We start from the raw sequence: 15,699 nt of genomic DNA, 5'->3' as shown, positions 1-15,699 counted from the left end.
ATACGCGGTTTCTGATTGGCTACTTTGTTTGCATATAAAATGCACGCGCGGGCGCGAGTCCTTTCTCTCGCCAGGCGTCCTCGTGGAAGGTTCGTGTGTTAGATGGGCGCCAGGGGCCGGCAGTGGGAAGCAGAGAGGGGTTTTTGGGGGCCTTTGGGAACATGGAGTCCTATCCTGTTCCGCCTGGGGCCTCGGTAGCGGCTTGCACGCCCCGAGATGACGGCCGCTGCCCTAGGCTGGGCCGGCGGGCGCTTGCGCGTGTCCTGCTCCTCGTAGGCCCGGGACCGGCGGATGGGTGTCGGGGTGACCAGGCCTGAGCTCCCTATTTCTCCTCAGTGACATCGTCTTTAAACCCTGCGTGGCAATCCCTGACGCACCGTCGTGATGCCCAGGGAAGACAGGGCGACCTGGAAGTCCAACTATTTCCTTAAGATAATCGTAAGTGCAGGGTGGGTCGTCTCTGCCCTTCATGTTGCCCCAGCGCAAATAGGGACAGTCAGCTGCTATGTGCTGAGGGTCTGCTCAGTACCGGCTACTGAATTAGGCCATTTTTGGGAAAATCCTGTTTAGTTAACAATTTCCTGAGATAGGTCCTTTCCGTTGCACATAAACAGGCTCAGGCAAGTTAAGTGGCTTCTAAGATGACAGCATTCATATCCAGGTCTGTCTGGCTTCCAAAAGAGCGCGCTTTATACTTTTTTCTTTTTTTTTTAACGGAGTCTTGCTCTGTTGTCCAGGCTGGAGTGCAGTGGCTTGATCTTGGCTCACTGCAACCTCCGCTTCCCAGGTTCAAGCGATTCTCTTGCTTCAGCCTCCCGAGTAGCTGGGACTACAGGGGCGCGACACCACACCCAGCTAATTTTTGTATTTTTAGTAGAGACAGGGATTAATTTTTGTATTTTCAGTAGAGACAGGGATTCACCATGTTGGCCAGTATGGTCTTGATCTCTTGACTTCATGATCCACCTGCCTCGGCCTCCCTAAGTGCTAGGATTACAGGCGTGAGCCACCGCCCGGCCGCACATTACAGTTTTACTCCATTTTTGAGAAGGTCTAAGGCCAGGAATGACTCATTGTAAGGAAGCAAGTTGTTGCATATTTAGGACCTGTCAGCCAAGAAACTTAAGTGTCCAGTGACTTTTGGATGGCCTTTGAGGTGGGTCTCCCTTGCCCAGAAATGCTGACTGTACTGCGCTTAAGCAATTAGGCAGCATTGTAGAGCATAGCTTGTAATACATTTTTCCACACTTAGAAGGTTTTCAGACACAAAACCCAAAATAATTGTGTAACAGTCCAGATAAACACACCTAGATTGTTTTTACAAATAATAATATTGCTAATATTGCTATATTTGCTTAATGTTGTGCTTTTAATGCTGTGAATCTAGCCCTCCTCTTGACCAACTTACTTGGAACATTACTTTTTTATCCTGTTAACCATTTTAGTGAATCAGAAACATGCCTGGTAATTGGGAAAAATTAAAAACTAAGTAAAAACTTAAAGAAAAAACTTGATTGAATGTAGAAACCTAATTTTCAGCATTCATACCCAGCTAGCCAATCATTCAGTTTGGCAGTGTTACAATGCAGCTCCCAATCTCCCTCTGACTTCAAAAGCTTAGAAGAAAGGGAGTGGGATGGAAAGAAATTGTGGGGTTCAGTTTCTTCTGGCATTTTTTTCCCTCTTTCTTCCTGTTAAACTTGGCTCCTCTGGCTTGTTTTTGTAGCAACTATTGGATGATTATCCGAAATGTTTCATCGTGGGAGCAGACAATGTGGGCTCCAAGCAGATGCAGCAGATCCGCATGTCCCTTCGCGGGAAGGCCGTGGTGCTGATGGGCAAGAACACCATGATGCGCAAGGCCATCCGAGGGCACCTGGAAAACAACCCAGCTCTGGAGAAGTCAGTTCTCCTGGCAGTCCTTTCTCCCCAGTGCCCGTCTCCCTCTTCCTGGAGAATGGTGCTGAAAGGTGATTGTCTCCCATAAACTTCTGTTTGCAGACTGCTGCCTCATATCCGGGGGAATGTGGGCTTTGTGTTCACCAAGGAGGACCTCACTGAGATCAGGGACATGTTGCTGGCCAATAAGGTAAGGGGACAATTGGGTTGGCTAAAGAGACTTTGTAGTTGCTCCTTAAAGCAAAATGGACCATTCTCAGGTTGTATGAGTGGAGAGGCTTTTCTCACTGGTTGTTGTCTTTGTCAGGTGCCAGCTGCTGCCCGTGCTGGTGCCATTGCCCCATGTGAAGTCACTGTGCCAGCCCAGAACACTGGTCTCGGGCCCGAGAAGACCTCCTTTTTCCAGGCTTTAGGTATCACCACTAAAATCTCCAGGGGCACCATTGAAATCCTGGTGAGTGGACCTGGTTTGCCTGTGCTAGACAGGCAAATGGGGAGCTGCTTTTAGTGGCCATGGATCTGCTGGTTGTCCAACAGGTGTTTACTGCCCCACTATTATCTTGTTCAGAGTGATGTGCAGCTGATCAAGACTGGAGACAAAGTGGGAGCCAGCGAAGCCACACTGCTGAACATGCTCAACATCTCCCCCTTCTCCTTTGGGCTGGTCATCCAGCAGGTGTTCGACAATGGCAGCATCTACAACCCTGAAGTGCTTGATATCACAGAGGAAACTCTGCATTCTCGCTTCCTGGAGGTACATGCTCTCAGCCTTGCCCCCTCTTACACTGATGGTTGAGAGCATGACAAGGTTCAGACTGAGTCCCTGTAACCAAGGACTGTGTTTTCATCTGTCTACCTACCTCATCTGTAAAATGTCAATAACAACATAAGATTGTTGAAGGAATTTTTTTTTTTTTTTTTTTTTGAGACAGTCTTGCTCTGTCGCCCAGGCTGGAGTGCAGTTTCGCAATCTCCCGGCTCACTGCAAGCTCCACCTCCCAGGTTAACGCCATTCTGCCTCAGCCTCCTGAGTAGCTGGGACTACAGGCGCCCGCCACTACGCCCAGCTAATTTTTTGTATTTGTAGTAGAGACGGGGTTTCACCGAGTTAACCAGGATGGTCTCTATCTCGTGACCTCGTGATCCGCCCGCCTCGGCCTCCCAAAGTGCTGGGATTACAGGCATGAGCCACCGCGCTTGGCCAAAGGATTTAATGAATGAATGGATGTACAGTGCTGGGCCTGTAGGAGGGGCTGTTATTCTAGGGCCTGCATTGAGAGTCAAATTTTGCCATTAAAATGCCTTTTAAGAGGCGGAGGTTGCGGTGAGCCGACATGGTGCCACTGCACTCCAGCCTGAGTGACAGAGTGAGACTCTGTCTCACACAAAAAAATGCCCTTTAAATAATGAATAATAGTGATAGAAAATGTCATTTCTTGGACAAACGAAAAATAGAAATTAATGTATATAATTAGATATTATTAGCTACTCTTAGGTAGCTTCGTTTACTTGTTGAAAGTTTGACTAGTGAATGAAATTCACATCTGGAAATCGTTGAACATTTTTCGTTCATGGAACTCAATGGCTATGTCAGTCGTTTATGCTCTTCACTGGTAGTGGCTTTGGAAGTAAATGCCATCAATAATGGATACAGAACACCTGGGTTTGGAATAAGGGCACAATTTATTTGACGGGTCTGAATTGCTCTGCCAGGAGCATTTGGTATGAGATGAAATGGCCTCTTTTGAGACTGAGCTGCCAACCTGGCAATTATTGTCTGCCAAGGGTTCTCTTTATTCAGCTTTACTTGGACTTCCTTTCCTGTAGGGAATCTCACGTAAAATGAAATCTTTCCTCCCCTAGGGTGTCCGCAATGTTGCCAGTGTCTGTCTGCAGATTGGCTACCCAACTGTTGCATCAGTACCCCATTCTATCATCAACGGGTACAAACGAGTCCTGGCCTTGTCTGTGGAGACGGATTACACCTTCCCACTTGCTGAAAAGGTAAAAGGATTCCACCAGGACCACAGTGGGCCTGACTGTGACAAATTAGCAGGGTGACGTGGCCTTCTACCTTAGTGCTTTTATAGTTGTATTTTATATAGCAGATGATGTGAGAGGATATTTGAGAGGTTGGGAGGCAGGGAAGGCGTTTCTTACTTGAGAAATGACAAGAGACCCAAAGAGGGGGTTAATGGGCAAGAGCTGGGCCTCAGGAACCCCGCCTCACTAGGCCATACCCAAGCTGTCCTGCTTGGGCTGCTTCTGACAGGAAAGGCTTCACACGGACTTTGATATTGTTGGTCCTTAAACTCTACCAAGGCAGGAGGGTGGTGGGTAATAGAGGAGCGCGGATGACCATTTTGACCACTTCTCCGTCCCTTCAGGTCAAGGCCTTCTTGGCTGATCCATCTGCCTTTGTGGCTGCTGCCCCTGTGGCTGCTGCCACCACAGCTGCTCCTGCTGCTGCTGCAGCCCCAGCTAAGGTTGAAGCCAAGGAAGAGTCGGAGGAGTCGGACGAGGATATGGGATTTGGTCTCTTTGACTAATCACCAAAAAGCAACCAACTTAGCCAGCTTTATTTGCAAAACAAGGAAATAAAGGCTTACTTCTTTAAAAAGTCTCTGGACTCTTAATTTTGTAATTTTTTTTCCTTTTTGACACAGGGTCTGGCTGTTGCCCAGGCTGGAGTGTGGTGGTGTAATCATAACTCACTGCACCCTCGAACTCCTGGGATCAAGGGATCCTCCTATCTCAGCCTCCCAAGTAGCTGGGACTACAGGCACACACCATGACACTCAGCTACTAATTTTTAAATTTTTTTTTGTAGAGATGTTGCACAAGCTGGTCTCAAATTCCTGGCCTCAAGGAATCCTCCTGCCTCAGCCTCCCAAAGTGCTAGGATTACAGGCTTGAGCCCCCGTGTGCCTGGCCCTTAATTTTGAGATTTATAGTGCCATATGCCAGAAACCAAAGCCATGGTAAAACCAGAGCCTTGTATTTAGGTGTTGATGTTGGGGTATCTAAATGAAGCTACCGATCAAACATCCTATACAGTTTTCTAGACACAGTTGTAACTATTACGCTAGAATTACTGTTTCTATGGCCACTGCATACTTGGAGTAGGTTTAGTGTAAGCTGAGAGGCACCTGGTAGATGCTGGGGCCGGTCCCCTAGAGCAAAGATTTTCAAACTGGGTGGTGCTCCAACTCAGTAGGTGGTAACCGATTTGTATTTTTGAGACTGGGGTGCAGCGGCTTGGTCTTGGCTCACTGCAACCTCCGCCTCCTGGGTTCAAGCGATTTTCCTGCCTCAGCCCAATACTGGTGGCCGCCACCACACCGGGCTAATTTTTTTGTTGTTGAGACAGTCTCGCCCTGTCACCCAGACTGGAGTGCAATGGCATGGTCTCAGCTCACTGCAACCTCTGCCTCCCGGGTTCAAGCAGTTCTCCCACCTCAGCCTCCCGAGTAGCTGGGACTATGGGCATGTGCCACCACTCGGCTAATTTTTGTATTTTTAGTATAGACGGGGTTTCACTATGTTGGCCAGGCTCCTGACCTTGTGATCCGCCCGCCCTGCCCTCCCAAAGTGCTGGGATTACAAGGGTGAGCCACCGTGCCCGGCCTTCTTTGCTATTTTTAGTAGAGACGAGGTTTCGTCATGTTGACCAGGCTGGTCTGGAAATGCTGACATCAGGTTGATCTACCCACCTCAGCCTCCCAAAGTGCTGGGATTACAGGCGTGAGCCACCATGCTTGGCCCCAGTATTTAAAGAGAAAGCAGCATCTGCTGAGAATAGGTGTTTTGTTGATTCCTGTAATTCACTTAAGAGATCTGTCTGCTGGAACATGATATGTTCCTTCTAACTAGGTCTGTGTCAAAGGTTTGAAAGCCACTGCTAACAGGGCCGACAACTAAGCTGTGGAGACCCTATTCCCTAAATTGCAGCCACCTCTGCACGTAGCCTCTTGCCCTGTGGCCTTCAAAACTCCCAGCCTGGGGCATCCAGCATTTCCCCAGGGCAGGGGCCTCCTTCAGTTCTGAACCTTCCCTGACCTCCGTATCCACCCACGTTTGCTAACCCTGTACAAGTCATCCGCCAACTGAACTACAAACTGAGAACAAAAGACTAGTTCACTTTTTAGTTCCTGCTATCTAGGAAGCAACACTTGTTTTTCTGAAGAACTTAGCCATCACTCAGGAAAGGCCCACGTGGGGCTGGAAGTGGGTCAGGGGCTGCAAGGCGGGCCCATAGCGTTACACCGCGGGCTCACCACGTTATAAGCGCTAGTCTCCCACGAGGCGCCCGGGGCTGAAGAGTGGGCCCTGGGGAGGAGGCCTTGTGGCTCGGGCGCGGGCCAACTTTAAGCCCGTGATCCGGCTGCCCCGGCTGCAGCGGCCGCCGTCCCGCCCGGGGGCGCCAAGCCCGGGGCCCTGCCCCAGCTGGCTCCCGGCCTCGCCCTGCCGCGTGGGCCACGCTGTGACCCGGAAGCGCTCCGGAAGCGGTTCCGGAATCAGCCCCGGCAGGATGGCGGCGGACACGCAGGTGAGGCGGGCGGCTGCGGGGCCAACGCGGCGAGGGAATGGGTGCAGACGGTGGCCGTCGGGCGGGGCCCCTCTCGCTCCTCGGCTTAGGGGCGCTGGGGGTGGTGGCTGTGGAGGGCGTAGTCTCGGGGCCGTCTCAGGCTGGACTCTCACGGCTGCGGGCTTGGCCCGGCCCGGGCGGCGCAGGCAGACCGCGGGCTCGAGGAGTCCGGGGCTCCCGCCTCGACTTCGGCAGCTGGAGCTCGGCGGGGCCTTTGCCCGACCCCAGAGTTGCAAAAGTTCACTTTACCGAGCCTCTACTTCTTTCCTCCAAAGCCCTCCGGCTGTGAGCCCTGGGGCAACGCCAAGTCTTCCTTAAACTTTGTATTCAGCAAATGTTCTTTGAGCAGCTACTATGAGCAGGGACTTTTGAGTGTAGTCTTTGGATTCATACAGATCTGGGCTTGAGTTCCTGCTAGTCGATTTCTGTGACATGCCAAACAAGTGACTTAACCCCGCCAAGTCTGCCTTTTCATCTATAAAATGAGGTTAAAACAATACTTACCATAAAAGGTTGTTGTGAAGGTTCAGTGAGATAAAATACGGCTTGATATATGTTGGTTGTTATCAGATCCAGGGTTAGTGAAACGAACTGTCCTGTCCAGGAAGAGTCTTGTCACCCTTGAGTGTTACCTGTGGGTACCTTGTAGTTCAGGAAGGACCTGGGAAAACCTTTTCCTCCACCCAGTTGTTAATGTTTTAAGGTGAAAAGACATTGTCATGAGGCAGGGGAAAAACAGGTGTCTAAAGGACAGCTGGGCTGATTTAGGGTCTCCAGGGTGATGGGATTGATTTTTATGTGTATGCCCAGAAAATGACCACTTAAGCATTCAAAAAGACATTTATTGAGACTCCTATGCAGGTGGCTGATGTTCAAGTTATGTTGTACTGAATCCTAGAAAGAAAAGCTTAGTATGAGAGGGTTAGGGGAATACATACTGAATGTTTAACATTGATACTCGAGGGAAAAATCTTCTCCAGAGCTGCAATGTCCGGTATGGCAGCCACATGCCTACTTAAGTTTGTTAAATTAAATTAAAAAATTCGTTGTTTGGCTGGGCGTGGTGGCTCACCCTGTGATCCCAGCACTTTGGGAGGCCAAGGCAGGTGGATCACTTGAGGTCAGGAGTTTGAGACTAGCCTGACCAACATGGCAAAACCCCGTCTCTACTAAAAATGCAAAAAATTAACCGGGTATGGTGGCATGTCTGTAATTTCAGCTACTCAGGAGGCTGAGGCATGAGAATCGCTTGAACCTGGGAGGCAGAGGTTGCAGTGAGCCGAGATCGCGCCACTGCGCTCCAGCCTGAGCAACAAGAGTGGGACTCTGTCTCAAAAAAAAAAAAATGTAGTTCTTCACTTGTACCAGCCACATTTCAGTGCACAGTTAGCCACATGTAGCCAGTGGCTACTGTATTGGGTGGTGCAGGAGAATATTTCTGTATTTTATAATTTTTGTATTTTCAGTAGAGGTGGGGTTTCTCCATGTTGGCCAGGCTGGTCTCGAACTCCTGACCTCAGGTGATCCTTCTGCCTTGGCCTCCCAAAGTGCTGGGATTACAGGCATCCGCCACCATGCCCAGCTAATTTTTTTTTGTATTTTTAGTAGAGATGGGGTTTCACCATGTTGGCCAGGATGGTCTCTATCTCCTGACCTTGTGATCCGCCCGCCTTGGCCTCCCAAAGTGCTGGGATTACAGGCGTGAGCCACCGCACCCGGCCTTGTCTTCAGTATTCTAAAGGAAAATGATTTCAACCTAGAATTCTGTATTTGGCCAGAACATTTTCATACTTGTAAGGAGTTTACAAAATGGAGGATGTGCTTCACCCAAACACAAGAAAGTACATGTTCAGTGTGATAAACTGTGCCCCAGCTGTAGAGGATCACATGCCTAATTGGGGCAGGTCAGAAAACTCTGGGAGAGATTTCCTTAGGAAGGTGGAATTTGATGGAATACCTGATCTCCCCAAATGTACTGAGATTTAGACAAATGGCAAAAAGTTTGGGGTTTAATTATTTATAAGAACAGATAAAACAAGTCAAACTGAAGTGAGGTGGGAAAGGGTAATTATTAACACCAGGGGCATAAAAAAGCTGGGAAGAATCAGAGTTTATTAAATGGATGTTGAATGCCCTTTACATATAATGTAATCACTGACTACTGACCTAGCCTGTATATGAAACTGGGGACTTCCACTGGGGAAATGGGGAGGGTGTGTGATGGGGTCAGAGCAGGAAAGGGAGCTGTGGTGGAAAGGTAGCAAAACTGAAAAATCAAGAAGCACATGCAAGTTACCTCCATATTTAGAGATACTTAGATATATGGAGGTAACTACCCAAATATCCACCAGATCAACCTAAGGGTTGCCCATGGAGAGTGAGGGCAAGGGACTGGTTTTTATGGCAGACTTCTCAGAACTCTTTGGTTTTGACACTGTATGCATTTATGACTATAAAAACAAAAGACATTTTAAAGTTAAAACTACATCATTTATGTAGAAGACAGTTTTGGAAATCAGTTTCTTTTATTCATTGCCAATAGAATTATGGCAGGGATTTAAGCACGAAAAACTCAGCATTATTTTATTTCTGTGTGTACGCTTGACTCTTATGCTACTGATAAAGCCTGCCTGTGAAATACCCTCAAAAGAAAAAGATGATGACCCCACTGTGTTAAGTTACATGAGCCTTATCATGCCCTGCTCTACGGCTTATGAATCCACAACCTGTCCACTTGGTAGCTTGTAGAATATTGCTCAAGAGCAGGTTTTCAGGGATGTTTGCAAACTGCCCCCCCTCACTGGGTCTTATGCTTATGTCCCTATGCAGGGGACTGCAGCTGTGGTAACTCGATAGCTGTTGAAAGCTAAAAATTTGTTAGCATCAGTTTATAGACCTGTTTGGTTTCAAAGTTAGTTTCAAAAACGCAGGTGCTGTGGCTCTCGACTCCACTCTGAGCAGTGACTTCCTCTTTTGGAGATGGTTTCTTTCTCATTTGGAGATGGTTTCTTCATCGCCTATAAAACGGGGATACTGATGCCTCCCTTGCAGGTTTATTGGTAGTAGTAGCCAACTTTTTGCTTGGGATGAGAGTAGACGCCCCTTATACGCAATCTCATTTAAACCCCATAACAGTCATATGAGGTAGCTGCTATTGTCCGCATCTTGTAGATGAAAAAACTGAAGATTGGGGGAGTGACATTATTTGACTAAGTTTCCACAGCTAGTAAAAGGCAGAGCTGGGATCCAATCTCCTAACCTTTCCCCTTTTAGCCAGTGTGCTTATCCTCTGCCAGTGAGTTGCCAGGATGCTGACATTCCCTTTATGGGGAGGTTAAAGTGAGATAATGTAAAGGGAACATACTTGGCACGTACTAGGCCCTTGCTAGATTTTGGGTAGTTCTGAAGGGATATTTTCTTTTCAGAGGTCTTTGCCTTTCTTCTTATTGCCCAAGTTGAAATAAGGTATATTGATTTGTCGACTAGTTGAATTAAAGCAGTACATCTCAAGTGGGAGTGATTTTGCCTCCCAGGAGACATTTGACAATGTCACAACTGGGGCGGGTGGGGGAGGTGGGCTGCTACTGACATCGAGTGGGTAGAGACCTGGAATGCTGCTAAAAACACGGCCCCCACAACCAGAATTACCCGGCTCAAATTGTCACCAGTGGGGAGGTTGAGAAACCCCAGGTTAGAGACATCCCCAAATTCTACACCCACCCCTCAACACACACACTCATTGTTTTATAGTCTGACTAGTGAATTTTTCTCTGTTGTTTGGCATTCACAGGTTTCCGAGACACTAAAGCGTTTTGCAGGGAAGGTGACAACAGCCAGTGTAAAGGAACGGAGAGAAATCCTCAGTGAACTTGGGAAGTGTGTTGCTGGAAAAGGTATTTATTTTTCAGCCACATACCCTGGACAATATTCATTGTTTTTCTTTCTTTTTTTTTTTTTTTGAGACAGAGTCTCTCACTGTTGCCCTGGCTGAAGTGCAATGGCATGATCTCAGCTCACTGCAACCTCCACCTCCTGGGTTCAAGCGATTTTCCTGCCCTCAGCCTCCCGAGTAGCTGGGATTACAGGTGCCCACACCATGCCTGGCTAATTTTTGTATTTTTAGTAGAGATGGGGTTTCTCGAATGACAGTGTTCCATATCAGGAACATTGATATGGCTGGCCTCAAATGACAATGTTCCATATCAAAAATAAATTGTGGTTTTTTTTTTTTTCTTCTTTTTGAGACAGAGTCTCACGATGTCGCCCAGGCTGGAGTGCAGTGGCATGCTCTCGGCTCACTACAACCTCTGCCTCACTGGTTCAGGCGATTCTCATGCCTCAGCCTCCCCAGTAGCTGGGATTACAGGTGTGCGCCACCACACCCAGCTAATTTTCGTTTTTTTTGTAGAGATGGGGTTTCACCATGTTGGCCAGGCTGGTCCTGAACTCCTGACCTCAAGTGATCCGCCTGCCTTGGCCTCTCAAAATGCCAGGGTTACAGGCACGAGCCACTGGGCCCGGCTGAAATTGCCTTTCTTTAGAACCATGGCCTTGGCCAGGCGCGGTGGCTCACGCCTGTAATCCCAGCACTTTGGGAGGCTGAGGCCGGCAGATCACAAGGTCAGGAGTTTGAGACCATCCTGGCCAACATGGTGAAACCCCGTCTCTATTAAAAAAAAAAGTACAAAAATTAGCCAGTTGTGGTGGTGTGCACCTGTAATCCCAGCTAATTGGGAGGCTGAGGCAGGAGAATTGCTTGAACCTGGGAGGTGGAGGTTGCAGTGAGCCGAGATCATGCCACTGCACTCCAGCCTGGGCAACAGAGCGAGACTCCGTCTCAAAAAAAAAGCCCAGGTGTGGTGGCTCACGCCTGTAATCCCAACAGTTTGGGAGGCTGAGGCGGGTGGATCACGAGGTCAGGAGTTCGAGACCAGCCTGACCAACATGGTGAAACCCTGTCTGTACTGAAAACACAAAAATTAGCTGGGCGTGGTGATGCGCGCCTGTAATCCTAGCTACTCAGGAGGCTGAGGCAGGAGAATCGCTTCAACCTGGGAGGCAGTGGAGGTTGCAGTGAGCTGAGATCATGCTATTGCACTCCAGCCTGGGCGACAGAGCAAGACTCCGTCTCAAATAAAAAAGGAACCATGGCCTTCATCCCCCCTCCCTGCACAGCTTCTGCCTTTACTTTATTTCCTTGCTATAGTGTGAGTTGCAACAGTTAAAACTTTTGGGTTAGTGGAGAGTTTATTCATTCAGGTGTGAAAGCTATTTACACTTTTAACCATTTTGATTGGAAATAGTTAAAAAAGATAGCTAAAATCTTTCTCAAGTAGTATACGGAGTACAAAAACTTTTTTTTTTTTTTTTTTTTTGAGACAGAGTCTCGGGGTGTTGCCCAGGCTGGAGTGCAGTGGTGTGATCTCAGCTCACTGCAAGCTCCGCCTCCTGGGTTCATACCATTCTTCTGCCTCAGCCACCGGAGTAGCTGGGACTGCAGGTGCCTGCCACCATGTCTGTCTAATTTTTTGTATTTTTAGTAGAGACAGGGTTTCACCGTGTTAGCCAGGATGGTCTTGATCTCCTGACCTTGTGATCTGCCCAAAGTGCTGGGATTACAGGTGTGAGCCACCGCTCCCGGCCAAAACATTTTTTTTATGACTTGGGATATCATTTTTCCCAATCTGCGTTCCATGGAAGTCAGCAACATGGTAGTAGGTGATTGGCCAATAAAGGATTCCAAGATCAAATAAGTTGGGAGAGGTTTTTTTTTTTTGTTTTTTTTTTTTGTGAGACAGAGTCTCCCTCTGTCACCCAGGCTGGAGTGCTGTGGCGCGACCTCGGCTCACTGCAACCTCCGCCTCCCAGGTTCAAGTGATTCTCCTGCCTCAGCCTCCCAAGTAGCTGGGGTTACAGGCACCTGCCAGCACGCCCAGCTAATATTTGTATTTTTAGTAGAGATGGGGTTTCACCATGTTGGCCAGTCTGGTCTTGAACACCTAATCTCAGGTTATCCGCCCGTCTTGGCCTCCCAAAGTGCTGGGATTACAGGTGTCAGCCACCACGCCCAGCCTAGAGGTCATGTTTTTGATGTCCTCTTGGAATATTCGCAACAAGGTGTTTTCACTTTATTAAGCTTCCTTGGATTCAGTGTTTTCTTTGAACCTCTTTTTTGCTGAAAATCTGTTCAGGGTCTGGGGAACACATTTTGGGAAATGCTGAGCGTATCTCATTATCCTGATCTGCACCATAACCAAGGGATAGCTCTATGACTTATTAGAGTAAGACCATTTTGCCTTCATTCAATAAATTCTAGGGTTTTTTTTTTGTTTTTTTTTTTTTTCATTTCTTTTGGTATGTTTGTTTTTACTGTATAGCACTGGCTCTCAAAGTGTGGTCCCTGGACAGGCAGCATCAGCATCATCTTGGAACTTGTTAGAGATAAAAATTCTCAGCTCCATTGGAGCAACTCAAATCAGAAATCCTGGAGGTGCTGTAGCCCCAGCTACTTGGGAGGTTGAGAGGTGGGAGGATCACTTGAGCCCGGGAGGTTGAGGCTGCAGTGGTCCATGATTGTGCTACTGCTTTCCAGCCTGGGTGACAGAGTGAGACCCTGTGTCAAAAAAAAAAAAAAAAAAAAAAAAGATTGGGCACAGAACCCAGCATTTGTGTTTTAACAAGTCCTTTAGGTGATTCCTATGTTTACTAAAGTTTGAAAACCATGGCCATAGCTGGGCTCGGTGGCTCACACCTGTAATCCCAGCACTTTAGGAGGCCAAGGAGGTTGGATCACCTGAGGTCAGGAGTTCAAGACCAGTCTGGCCAACATGGTGAAACCCTGTCTCAACTAAAAATACAAAAAAATTAGCTGGGCGTTGTGGTGGGCACCTGTAATCCCAGCTACTTTGGGAGGCTGAGGCAGGAGAATCGCTTGAACCTGGGAGGCGGAGGTTGCAGTGAGCTGAGATTAAGCCATTGCACTCCAGCCTGGGCGACAAGAACGAAACTCTGTCTCAAAAAAAAAAGAAAATCCTGGCCATATAGATTGGGTCTCCCTTTCTGTCCACTTTCACTTCCTATTTCTGCCACTTCACCCAGCTTCTCATTTGCTGCTTCTGACCTACTTATGCCTAGTAAGATACCCAAGCTTGTAAACTTGCTGTTTGTGAGCGTCTCAGAGATTCTCTTGTGTGTTAATGCTTCAATGTATGAGTTTTATGGCATCCTCAAAGGTTTTTCTGGTCACTTTCCCAGCAGAGCCCTCTGGTTAGAAAAGGCAGCCATGTGATACCAATCTTTCCAGTCACAGGCCTCTAGTGCAGCAGTCAGTGATGAAGGGCTCAGATGGGCTGTGCCACTTCCAGGCTGTGTGACCTGCTTCAAGTTACTTCACCTCTCTGAGCCTGTTTCTTTGCTTTGAACATGGAGATAGCAGTAGTACTTCCCTGATAGGTTGGAGTAAATGTAATGCATTGTCTGGCTATGGTAAGCTCACAGTGTATGTTAGCTGTTATTGTCATTGTCTTAGCCACAACCTGTTTCTAGCGCCAGTCATTCTTTTCCCCAGTTACTGAAATAGCCCCAAATCACATGGACCAATGCGGTGGTGAGGGCCCTGGGGAAACGGCGTCCCTGTACCTCATTCATTTCTCTTCCATCATTCAGGTGCCTGAAGTGTGAGGAATGGTATGGGCCTCCTGCTCTCAGGTTCTTCCTACACCCAGTATAAGTCTGTCTTACACTGCAGGTTAAATTTCCTCCTCCTCAGACGCTCCTCCCTTTTGTTTACATGCTTCACTGTGTCATGCAGCACTTGTCACAGGCTGGCTTTCCAACATTATTGAGCACTCTTTTTTTTTTGAGATGGAGTCTCGCTCTGTCTCCTGGGCTGGAGTGCAGTGGCGCCATCTCTGCTCACTGCACCCTCCACTTTCTGGGTTCAAGCGATTCTCCTTGCAGCCTCAATCTCCCAGGCTTAGGTGATCCTCCCACCTCAGCCTCCTGAGTAACTGGGATTACAGACATGTGTCACCATGCCCAGGTAATTTTTGTATTTTTAGGAGAGACGGGGTTTCGCCGTGTTGGCCAGGCTGGTCTCAAGTTATCCTCCCACCTCAGGGTGACCCCAGGTCACCTCCTGACCTCAAGTGATCCGCCCACCTTGGCCTCCCAAAGTGCTGGGATTACAGATGTGAGCCCTGCGCCCAGCCATATTGAGCACTCTTGTTCAACCAGGAGTTGAACTCTTTCTGCCCAGAGTTAGAGTGTATCTGTTTCACTCCAGAGTTAGTTAGGGTGTATCTGTTTCACTCTGACTGGCTGGCTTGGTTTCCCATTACTTGGTTTCTTCATTTAAAAATGGGCTTAATCCGGGTGCGGTGGCTCACGCCTGTAATCCTAGCACTTTGGGAGGCTGAGGTAGGTGTATCACAAGGTCACAAGTTTGAGACCAGCATGGCCAACAGGGTAAAACCCCATCTCTACTAAAAATACAAAAATTAACTGGGCGTGGTGGCGCGCACCTTTAGTCCCAGCTACTCGGGTGGCTAAAGCAGGAGAATCACTTGAACCTGGGAGGCGGAGGTTGCAGTAAGCCGAGATCACACTACTGCACTCCAGCCGGGGCGATAGAGTGAGACTCCGTCTGAAAAATCAAAGCGGGGGGGGTGGGGGCCCTTAATAACAGTGCCCACCTTATATGGATTAAGTGAGTGAATGTGTATGAATGATCCAGAGCACGGTCTGGCGTCTTGTAAGCACTAAGAGCTAGGGTGTTATTAGTCTCCTCTTTTCTTCCTCATGTGGTCTGAATAGGTATTATGCCTTCTTAACCCTGCCGTCCACATGTATCTCCCTCTCTTTCCATTTTTCCAGAGCCTACTAATCTGTCAGGCCAAGCTTATGTGTCCTTCGGACTTTCAGAAACACTCCAGTTATAGGTGTTCTTCCCTTTTCTGGTCCCTCATAGTACTTCAATGTTGTACTGTTTTTTAAACTGTTTATTAGAATGAATGTATGTAAAGAAAGGTACGCCTCCTAATGGAACAGCTCACTGAATCATCACATGTTAAACACCAGTATAACCAGCACCCAGATCAAGAAGTAGAATAATTCCAGCACTCCTGAACCTCCTCTTGATGGCATGTGAGGTTTCGAGGCCACTTTTATTTTCTTAGTTTCGTTCATTTAGCAAATGTCTACCCAAAGCTTTT

General features: G+C 48.1%; 2 protein-coding genes across 2 annotated transcripts in view; both read left to right on the top strand.

Moving 5' to 3' along the window:
- The first annotated feature begins 64 nt into the window (after positions 1 to 64).
- RPLP0 (ribosomal protein lateral stalk subunit P0) lies at positions 65 to 4,519 on the top strand. The gene is made up of 8 exons (XM_002823848.6): positions 65 to 89; positions 337 to 438; positions 1,727 to 1,902; positions 2,002 to 2,089; positions 2,207 to 2,353; positions 2,468 to 2,653; positions 3,763 to 3,903; positions 4,287 to 4,519. Exons 2-8 carry the CDS (start codon positions 385 to 387, stop codon positions 4,446 to 4,448), a joined length of 954 nt encoding a protein of 317 aa, XP_002823894.1. The 5' UTR covers positions 65 to 89; positions 337 to 384; the 3' UTR covers positions 4,449 to 4,519.
- Positions 4,520 to 6,256: 1,737 nt separating this feature from the next.
- Positions 6,257 to 15,699, top strand: part of GCN1 (GCN1 activator of EIF2AK4) — a 67,417-nt gene continuing 57,974 nt past the window's right edge. The window contains exons 1-2 of the mRNA XM_024256398.3: positions 6,257 to 6,448; positions 10,278 to 10,380. Coding sequence (XP_024112166.2) covers positions 6,431 to 6,448; positions 10,278 to 10,380 — 121 coding nt within the window. The 5' untranslated portion in view covers positions 6,257 to 6,430. The remainder of the gene's footprint in view (positions 6,449 to 10,277; positions 10,381 to 15,699) is intronic.

Source organism: Pongo abelii, chromosome 10 (assembly GCF_028885655.2).
Source record: "Pongo abelii isolate AG06213 chromosome 10, NHGRI_mPonAbe1-v2.0_pri, whole genome shotgun sequence".
In the NCBI taxonomy this organism is placed as follows: domain Eukaryota; kingdom Metazoa; phylum Chordata; class Mammalia; order Primates; family Hominidae; genus Pongo; species Pongo abelii.
This window is presented reverse-complemented; position numbering and strand designations above follow the sequence as displayed.